Below are 10909 nucleotides of genomic sequence, written 5' to 3' on the forward strand. Positions count from 1 at the left end.
CACTTTCCCGGCACATCGTGCCTCGACCTCCCGGTCGGCTTCGAGCCAGCGTCCGAAGAATGCAGCTAAAAGTTTTGCGAGATCTCGCAAAAGCTTTGCGAGATCCCGAGTTAGTTTTGCGAGATCTCGCAAAAGTCCGTCTTAATTTTTTTTTCTCCCATGTCCCCTGCGGGGCTCCGTACGAGAGAGAGGGTGAGAGAAAGAAAGAAAAAAAAAACGGCTCGCGATAAGGAGCCGGCTCGCGTCGTTCACGTCAAAGAACCGGCTCTAAGAGCCATTTTGTTCGCGACCGACCCATCACTATTGGCTCTGCCAGACTGGCTACAAATACAATCAAATTGAAAAAAAAACAAACAAAAAAAAAACAAAAACAAATTGAAAAACAACGTACTACTGCCAGGTATTGGGACAGTGGGACAGTGTTTTGTTCTTTCGCGTGGCGAGTTGGGATGGTCAGATTAGACTCCTTAGACTTAAAACTCCTTAAATTGCTGCAATAGCTAGGTTTCATTTGACGTAGACGTGACGTCGACGTAAAGCGCAAAATTTGACTGGCGGTCGGAAGTGAAAAAGATAAGCGCAAAATCACAGACAGACAGTACGCAAAATGCCTATGTCCTGTTGTGTTTACGGATGCTCCAGTAGGTCGACCAGAGAAACTGATAAACGGTATTTTAGGGTACCAAAAATAGCCCAACGAAGAGGAGAAAAATGGAAAATTCTAACCGAAAAACGTAGGAAAAAATGGATTTTAAATTTACGTTTACAGTCGGGAGGAGCAGAGTCTGCCAATGCCCGTGTCTGCAGCGACCACTTCGTCAGAGGTAATGTTATGTTTGCAAACGAACTTATTAGCATTAGGTTGTCGTTAAATTCTCGTTTACTTAGTGCTTTTAAGTTAGTAGTCTAATATTGACTTGATTGGGACTATAGGCTGCCCAAGTGCTTTGGATGACGAAGAGTCGGAGGACTGGGCTCCGACGGTCAATCTCGGCTACGAACGAAAACCCAGATCGGAATCAGTTCTCAAACGAGAGAAAAGAATGAAGCTTAAGGCAGAACAGCATCGATGTGCAGAGGCGATTTTGGATATGCAACAGACGGCTGAGAGCCCGGATTTGAGCCTAGTGACAGTGGAGAACCCCGAACTGCAGCTTCCAGCTGAGAATCCACAACCAGAAGACTTCAGTGTGAATGAGACATTCACTTATCCAGGTAAGATATTGTGCTGAGATGTAAAACAAACAAGAATCATGTCAAAGAGAAAAAGATGCCATTATCTGTAATGATTATGGTCCAAGTTACATATTACATGTTTGTGATTTTTTAATCACAGAGTAAATCCATACCATTTTATTCAGAAAAAAAGAAAAAGTGGCACTTATTACCGTCAGGCACACACCACAGGTTTTTGTACACTGCTATGGTTCTTATATTGCCAGATTCCAGACAGTCTCCTTTCACAGATAAGTAAAGATATCCGTAATGTAAGGTTTCTGTGGTGAGAAACATATAAATATATTTTTTGTTTAGACGCAACATGTTTTTTTGTTGATTAAAAAAAATAATTACATTAAATTAACATAGTGAATTAAACACATTACACCAGATTCTAATAGCCCACTAAAAAACTCCTACAGTGAAAATGAGTAAAAATTGAGGTTGCCTCTATTATGCTGATTATGCTCCCCCACTGTTATATTGCAGGCTGTGCGGATGCTGGATGCCAGACAGAGCTGACGATGGATGACATCGAGAAGATGGAGGATGTTTTGAGACAGAACACAGCAGAGCTGGTTGATCTTTGGAGCAAGGCTCTGGACACACAGTTCAGCCAGGAGGCTTTTGAAAAAAATTAAGACAAGACAAAGTTCTACACAGGGCTCCCCAACTTCTTAGTTTTAATTCAGATTTTTGAACTGTGCGAGCCCTATATCACCTCGGGACCTATGTCTTTGTTGTCCAAATTTGAACAATTCATACTAGTTTTGCTGAGGCTGAGACTAAATCTGCCCCTGAAAGATTTAGCTTTCAGGTTCAATATTTCTCTGTCCACTGCTTCTAGAGTTTGGCATAAAGTAATTGACATACTTCATAAAAGGTTAGAGTTCCTAATTGAGTGGCCAGAGCGACATGTTCTTCAAGCTACGATGCCACTGAGTTTCAGACAGGCATTTGGATGTAAAGTGGCTGTGATTGTTGATTGCTTTGAAGTCTTTATTGAGAGACCATCTAATCTTCTTGCACAAGCTCAAACTTGGTCCAACTACAAGCACCATCACACTGTAAAATTTTTGATTGGTGTTGCCCCCCAAGGCTACGTCACTTACATATCTTCTGCCTGGGGAGGGAGAGTTAGCGATAAGCAGATCACAATAGAGAGTGGCCTCCTAAAGAACTTGTTACCTGGAGATATTGTCCTTGCAGATCGTGGGTTCAATATTGGCGATAATGTGGGGTTTTACTGTGCTTCACTACAGACACCGGCATTCATTAAAGGGAGAAAACAGCTGTCAGCCTATGAAGTGGCAGAGACAAGGAAAATAGCCAATTTGCGTATCCATGTTGAGCGAGTCATAGGTTTAGTCAGGAGGAAATATCAAATTCTGCAGAGCAGGGCTATGCCAATAGAGAACATGTCCACAAAGCCAGGTGAGACACATGCATTGATCGACAAGATTGGGGTAATTTGTTGTGCCTTATCAAATCTCTCCGAGTCTGTTGTCCCACTGGAGTAAGGGGGGTGGGTGGTAATCAATCAGTTAAAAAAAATTAAATGTCTTGTCACTGTCACGGCTCACAGAAGGGGGTGGAGAGGAAGAGTAGTGTCCAGTATCTGCTGCTTGGCTCTGGTGATAAGTAGAACAGGGTAGAGTAATAGTAGTACCTAAGTCCTGACTCCTGATTAGTCTGTAAATGTTTTCAAATGAAATATTTTTCTCCAACTGTCATATTGTGCTGGCAGTTTGTACAGTATTATACTGTGAGATGGATTGCAATCTATTTTGTTTATTTGTTTAAAAGTCTAATCTTGTAAATAAACCACCAATGTATTATTATGCTGCCTCAATAGCATTTAATCATTGTGTAGTGTTACACAACACTTAAATGACACAATTAAATGTACAATAAAATTAAATGACAATTTGTGCTCTAATGCTACGTCAGAGCAAATACAATAGCCAGAACTCATAATGACTACCATCAGGTCATAACAATATTCAAAATGTCATTATGTTGTCGTCCTTTTATCACATTACACATGTATGTTTGTAACTTGCTGTCCCAGTATTTCTGGGAGTATACTGTTTCTAAAAAAACACTCAACTTTAGGAATCGCATCATCCCAAAACTCAAGGTCAGGCAAAATCCTTTCAACAAATATGTCATTGCGGTTCCACACAACAAAGTCACAGTACTCTGCATTTGCAATGTGAAGCTGTGCCTGAATTTGGTAATAGTAGTCATGAGTTGGGTCCAGTCTGACATTATCCCCGTCACTGATGAGGCAGAAGCCCTTCTCCCCAGCACGCATGTGCAGGTTGACCGCATCTTTCTGAGAGTGTGGGCACTAAAATCACAGTGATGAGAACAACAATCAAGATTTATCTGATGAAACAGTGAAGAAGCAAAGATGATGGGTGTGGTCTGTGTTATCATAATCTCTCATTGCCCAAAACAAATGTCTATTTGACACAGACAATAAAGCCTCATCTTATCTTAATTGAACAATAGATTAGAAATTAGAAAAGGTATTTCCTGCATTTTTACTCAGTTCACTGATTCTTATGGAAAGATGTCACACCTATGGCCTTGACTACAACAGAGTCAATACCTTAATCTCGCAGATGCCAGTTCCATGACAGTCACAAGTGACTATCCCATCAGGGGAGGACCCCATGTATGGCCACTTGGGGTTCAGCCAGAGACCGCTGTCCATACATGAGAAGCCTGCATGCTCCTGGCTCATAAGCTTCTCATATGCTCCTCTGGCTTGTGCTTCATGTTTGCATCCATAACTATAAACAGTACACATGCCAAACATGAAAAGGAAATTATTACTTAGTATTGGATGTGTAAAACAGTAAAGTGATGTATTATACAATATGCCATTACCCCTCACCTGCAACCTGCCCGGCTTGATTAGATCTACCAGGAGCTTGAAGCCCCCGCCGGTATAGCCTACAGGGTCATTGAGGCACTCAAGCTTCCCCACCACGACAAGGTAGCAGTATAGGGGAAGATATTTTATCCTACTGTCACATGAAGTCCCAATATAACATTCTTTATCCTACATTTTGCTTTTTGGCTTACCTTTTTAACATGAGATGGCATCAGCCACTTGCACTGCTCTGATGTGCATGTCGCTCTCATTTTCACCCCAGCTTCAACTGCAAAAAGAACAGCTCCAACGTGCGAGCATGATTCTGATAGTCTGGAAATAGAGCACATAATCTTTTTAACATGAAATGCAATATTTACAGTACATTTTGATGATGCATAGCTTACTAATACTAATGTGCAATGGCACTTTATTTGAAGTAACATGTTTATTCATTAACTCTTTCTCAACAGCCTATAGAGAAATCATTATCTAAGTGATGACATGACTGAATAGTTCTACCCTCTATCTGAAAAATGCATCTGAGTGTCATGAGGGATCTAAGGCAATAACACAAATTCTTAGCTGATGAATTCTTAGCTAAAAGAAAACACTCTCTCCCCACTACTACTGAAGTACACCTGCAAAATGCTAGCAGTGCCCTATGCGTATATGTGTGTGTGTGTGTATGTGTGTGTTCTCATTGCAATAACATCCTACTTAATTAGGCTACTAACCCTGCCATACAATTGCAATGAGCTGCAATCACTTCTCCATCCTCCTTTGCAATTACCCAAGTCTTCAGAGGTGTCTCGTTAGACCGCTGAGAATGGTTTACCTTGAAACAAACAACTGTCACTCTAACGAAGTCCTAAGGATGTGGCATGTTTGTTGACGTTAAAGCCGCTACCGCTAACTGTTAGCGTGTTTAAGATAAAGCAATATAAGAACAAACACTCACCCTTGCAAACACCAAACTGTATCCATCACGGAGACGTTTTGTTCCAAGGTTGTGGACCCACCCGCTGACAAAAAAATTGTACGCCTCCAGACTCTTGAAAGCTTTCATTTGCTGCCTAGTGTAGTAAGAAGTCTGGAGGACCAAGTAGTTGGTGATATCCACAGCCTCGATAGTAGGCAAATCCTTTACTTCTGTGGTGTATTCGGACATTTTCAAAGAATACGGATCACGTCCGATATATTTTTTAACTATCTGTTTATATCTCTCCTGAGAAACGGGGTCTAAAGTTGCACAATAGCTGCTCTCCTGACTCTCCACAGTGTCCTCCATGTTTACTTCCGCCCTCCACTCAAAAATCGCGCTGCCTCCGCACGTCATCAGAACCACGTGACCGCAACCCAACTATTTGCTAATTGCAGCAAGTATAGTGGCAGTAGCCATACCTGACAGTCTGTCTCCTCCTCTAAAGACGTTCATCAGTGGTGATCTTGCTGCTTAACACTCACTTGTAAATAAACCTTTAAAGTCTTCTAATGGTTGCAGGCTGCTCTTTGGGTCAAAAAAATTAGAAAACTATGACAGCTATATGAATCAAAGCAACCCAAACCAGGGCGAGGATATGATACTGTGTGAATAGCTGAGAACAGTAGTATATATGTATTTTGTGTGTTTACTAAGAGTATCATATTACAGATGACTTTCTATACACCTGCTGTACTGCGGCATGTAAAAAGCAATGAAAAAGAAAAAAGGAAAGAGACAAAAAAAAAAACCTTTCATCTATCCATAGATGATTTTTAAAAAATAATTTACTTAATATTGTCAGGTTTTATGGTCTGGCAGGCAAAGTAGAACCCAAGTGCAGGACTGCGAACGTACGAGGTAAAAGTCAAAACAGCTTTTTTGCTGAAGACTTGCGAACTTAACAAAACATGAGTCAGGAACACACACGAACATACACACAAGATGGTGATTAGAGAAGTGGAGACAGCTGGGAGCACAGCATCGAGAAATCAGGAGTAACAAGAAAGGAGAGGCAAAACTGAACATAACACACACAAGAGAAAGGACTCTCAAAATGCAACAGAGTAACTTCCACAGGATACGCTGAAGACAAGACACAGAGATGGAACTTGGAGACAAAACTAGAATCAGAAATATAGATAACAAACTCATTACAAAAAGCAAAACTCAAGATTAAACTGCACAGAACTTGAATTTAAATACAACCCCTTGTGCAAAAGAAAGAATCTTGACTCCACAACAAAACTCAAAATGCTGGGTCAATGACCTAGGACCATAACATATACTGAGAAAGACAGCACATGTAGAACTTTTTTTGTACCATGTAACACATCCTACCACCATTTTACTTTAAAAATATACATAAAAAAATAGTGTGAAAAACAAACCAAAAAACCTGGGTTCTTGGTTGTGATAAGTCACCAGTGTTTCCATAGCATTTTAATAGCACGTCTACTCAAAAACAACGTAAAAATTAAGAAAAGATCTCGAACTGGTCTGTCCATTTCATATAAATTAAGAAAATGTTTTTGGATATATTCTAGAATGAGACACTATAAACATGCATTTTTATTTCTAATATTTCTAAATATTAGACAGATATTTGCAGAGATTGCATTTGTGACATTGTTTTAATGCCTGATTACATTCATTACATACTATATATATTTGTGTACATTTGGTAGAGTATACTTTTGGTGATTTTGTCTTTCCTGCTTCTTCATCCAAACACTATTCCTGTCTCCCCATATCCAACAAGTCAATGTCTATTCAGTGTTCTGATTTATGGCCTGCTATTGTTGTTGCTTTGTGATATTGTTGAACAGTGCAGACTGTGATTGCCTCTTCAGACCCCTTGCCACTCTATACCCTGTTCTGTCACCACAGGGCCCCCTTGAGGACCTTACATACACTCTAATTGGTTTGGGAAGGATTTGGCAGCCTTTGAACTAAGGACAGCAGAGAATGTGAAGAGTGAGGCTGAGCTACTAAAAAAGAAAGAAAGAAAGAAAGAAAATGACCAAGAAAAAGAAGAGAGGAGTGGTAAAGTGAATGAGTGTTTTTTTTTTTTTTTTAAATCATGCACCGATAACGCTGAAACATCACAATGCTATGCATTCTACTTTTGAATAAACAACACTGACATGTGCAGTAATGCAAGTTGAATGCAAACTAGCCTTAAATTGGACAGATCAGGGTGGAGTGAAATACATTCACATGCGGACACAGAAAGGGGCGGATGAAACATGTCTGACAGACAGAAAACTGTCAATTAAAAATGATCTGTGAAAGCCAAGGCTATTTTGAAGTCAAACCTACTCCAATGTAAGTCTGATGAGTGGAGTTAGTTATGAGACACAAATTTCTTCTTTATCACTGTAACCTTTTAAAGTAATCCAGAGTGAAAGCACGTTTTTGGACAATTAGTTAATCTCCGTCATGCAACTCTCTTTTGCAGTATGCAGAAGATTTCTGAATATAAATGTCATTTTATAGACTGCCACTAACAGACATTTTGAGAGACGTGACTTGTGAAATGCCATACAGTCATGTTCACTCTGGGTTCAGCTAGCTATGAACTAGCTATGTTCATCATCTGAAATTAGCACTGAGCTCTTTCAGTCCACTTAACTTTAAGCAGATCCAGCCAGTGTGTGTATTGTCTGTGCATTTGGGTCGGTGACAGTTCAAAAAAGGAGATTGTTTTTGTTCCGTTTCAGCTCCTGATGATGACCAGGTATGCTTAATTATTATATGCTTTGTTTGTTAGCAGGGTACAGTTACTGCTTACATTATGGTAAAAGAGTCATTCCTGAACCTTTAGATGTGGTTGGTTTTTACATGTGTTTTTCTATCAGAAACAACATGGCAAGTGAGATCAATAAAAGGTAGTTAAGGAATAATATTTTTTTGATATAAAACTCTTCTGCTGGAAAATTGCTGGGTTACAGCTGGGCATTCTCTGTATAAATCTAACAGCTTACGTGGAGCAAAAACTATGGCATGACGTATAAAACTGTATACAGTGCAATTTGCAGTAAGTTGCCAAAACTTATTAAATAAATGTGGATGTAATATAGTTTACAATAATGTTACCGACATATGAGTTAATATTTTAACCCATATCCAATTTCTTCCACCTATGCAGGTTGCAGGGGCAGTTTTCTTTGCAAAAATGCTCAGACCTATTCATTACTCATTGACCTACTCAATGCTCAGACCTACCCACGCTACTCATTACTGAGTTCATGTTTGTGACTTTGATTTCTGTTTTGGGGGGTTTAAGGGGTTTTTGGGGGTGTGGTCCTAAACTTTTGATCAACTGTTAAACAGCTTCTTTGAGTTTAAGCTTTGTTTCCAATAAATTCCATACTCAAAAAATGTTTTGTCCGACTCCCATTTCCTCTTGTTGCTGAAGCTCTACTACTACTATTACTTTGAACCTTGTTAAGATCCAACCATGCAAAATATGATTTTTTGCCATTTTTCAAGTGGTCTTAAACTTTTGATCAGGACTGTATTACAAGGCCCGGGAGCCAGAGTGAGCGGGAGACGGATGAATGGTTGAGTTTTCCTTCCTGTCCTTATGGGGGTGAAACAGGGGCAAGCAGGGGGCAGGCAGGCGAAGTGAGGGAAATCCGTACTTTTTGGTGGAGGTGAATGAGAAGCCGGCACGTGGCTGCAAACAGTGACAATGATGAGAGTGGAGGTGATGGAAGCTGCAGGCACAACCAGAGGACACAATTGTTGAAGAATAAATCAAAAAGCGATGAAGCCGTGTTGTCACCATAGGTACCTGACAGACCGGTGAGGAAGAGATGGCCATGACTTAAATGCAGCTACGCTGATTGCTGCTGACGAGCAGCGGATGGGTGAGAGTGGACTGTGTTCCGCCCCGGATCGGATCCAGGAAAACACAGGCAGGGACAGAAAAACACTAGCCGGTAACTTAGACCTAGACACTCGAGGCAGCTGCTTCAGGTTTGTGAACCTTGAAATTATTTGCAAAGTAAAATGAGAAAAACGGTGCAAACTGAGGTGTGAACAGTTTGAGACTTACCTTAAAAGATGCTGCTATTTTTGCAAAAATATAAGGGATCTATATAATTAGAAACAGTCATTACATTATCTTACTACTACTATTGCAGGAGGATTTCATTTTTTTTAAATTGAAGTTTATTATTAGTTTTATATTAATTTAGATGCATGCAAATATAGGACTTATAAATACAGGCCTGAATACATATTTCATTTATGCACTTTACAACTCTATGGACATTTTGCTAAAATACCATGTTTGTTATTACAGGTGCCTGCTAGTCAGTTGGAGTCTGAAAGAAGAGATACACAACGGTGAATGGTTGGAGAACATTTGACTTTGGTGTGTGTGTGTGTGGTGCAAGGGGTACGGGTGGGAGTGGGGATGGGGGGTAGTGATGGATGGCAAAGCCCAGCTGAGCATATTGCTCCCTTAATAAAAGCTGCCCTGCAATCCACATGCAGCTGAGGGTGTATTTTCTCTCTGTGACTCCCTCCTCACTTCACCATCATTTTTAAGAGCGAAAACTGGTTTAAGTGTCAGAAAGAATGATGCCCCTCGTCATACTGCACCTCACCTCTGAGCAGTATCAACAGCTATATTCACACCATGTGGCTCTCTATTGGTGTGTGCTGTTTTCTTTTTTAACTCCTGTTTTTACCAAGGGTCCAGAACAGGCAAGTAAGACAGAAGACAATGTCAAACTTTCATCAAATAAGTTGTTACCCAAAAGTAACGTTAGTCTTTTCTTTAAGACGACTTGGTTGGTAATAGATTTTTATTTTTTAAATGTCATCAGTTCTAGAGAGGAATTGTGACTTTGGTTAATATTAGCCCTCATTTTGAAGTAGGGTTGCCAACTCCCTGAAAAATAAATAAGGGACACCTCGTGGCCAGGGCCGGGCAGCCCAGTTCACCCTTCCCAGTGTGGTGAATTTTGTAGCTCTTTTTTTTGTGTGTGAAATTATTTTTTAACCATTTGACTTGAATTTGATTTAAGCAGATGCATATTCTTTGTGATATGACCAGAGATGGGCAGTAACGCGTTACTTGTAACGCGTTACTGTAATCTGATTACTTTTTTCAAGTAACGAGTAAAGTAAGGGATTACTATTGCAAAATCGGTAATTAGATTACCGTTACTTTCCCGTAGGAACGCTGCGTTACTGCGTTACTAAAACCGTGATTTTTTTGCGAGAATGTCTCATGACAGTGACGTAAGCAAGTGCGACGTTGGTGACAGCAGCTGTGTGCAGATCAACAATGGATAATATATCGAGTGCGGGAGAGAGTATGAGCGTGCAGCGTTTAAAGTGTGGAAGTACTGACCTTACTTTGAGTTTGATTCCATAAAAAGTGACAAAAACATTAGTGTCCATCGTGCGTGGGAAGAAAACTTCTTTTTACAGCGAAAAAAACCCCTAAACTTCCGAGCAAGCACCGAGTACCTACGACGTGATGGGAAACTCACAGAGACACTCGCGCGGATTCTTCAACTGACCGCAGCACACCTGCACCAGGGTAACCCTCCGCCTACCCTGCTCCTGCTTTACAGGTGAAAATAGAGCAAAAGGACCGCTGAGTCTTTGACTTTATTTATTTTCTGCTGTGTTTTACTTGCATCTGTTTGAAAGAGTGAGTGAAAACACAAAAAATATTTTATTTTATGTGCTGGAATGTGTAGAAAATAGGTTTAAATGTTAAACTAATTTATTCAAGTCAGAGAATGTTGCATATAATTAAATGTTTTGCTTGATGCATAAAGTTAAAAGATTAAAACTGA

At 40.1% G+C, this 10909-nt stretch overlaps 2 protein-coding genes across 2 annotated transcripts; one reads left to right on the forward strand and one right to left on the reverse strand.

The window, feature by feature from the left end:
* The first annotated feature begins 224 nt into the window (after positions 1-224).
* Positions 225-2495, forward strand: LOC146566666 (uncharacterized). Its single transcript, XM_085286232.1, has 3 exons — positions 225-824; positions 934-1215; positions 1708-2495. Exons 1-3 carry the CDS (start codon positions 608-610, stop codon positions 1857-1859), a joined length of 651 nt encoding a protein of 216 aa, XP_085142358.1. The 5' UTR covers positions 225-607; the 3' UTR covers positions 1860-2495.
* Positions 2496-3003: 508 nt separating this feature from the next.
* On the reverse strand, positions 3004-5393 carry LOC146566667 (uncharacterized). Its single transcript, XM_085287854.1, has 3 exons — positions 5125-5393; positions 3836-4019; positions 3004-3571 (listed from the first exon to the last, which is right to left on the reverse strand). The coding sequence occupies exons 1-3, from the start codon at positions 5391-5393 to the stop codon at positions 3257-3259; spliced, it is 768 nt and encodes a 255-aa protein (XP_085143980.1). The 3' UTR covers positions 3004-3256.
* Between the last annotated feature and the right edge of the window lie 5516 nt (positions 5394-10909).

This window comes from Mchenga conophoros, linkage group LG9 (assembly GCF_057382185.1).
Source record: "Mchenga conophoros isolate Kocher_MC1m ecotype Shallow Benthic linkage group LG9, M_conophoros_male_GT1.1, whole genome shotgun sequence".
NCBI classification, from domain to species: Eukaryota; Metazoa; Chordata; class Actinopteri; order Cichliformes; family Cichlidae; genus Mchenga; species Mchenga conophoros.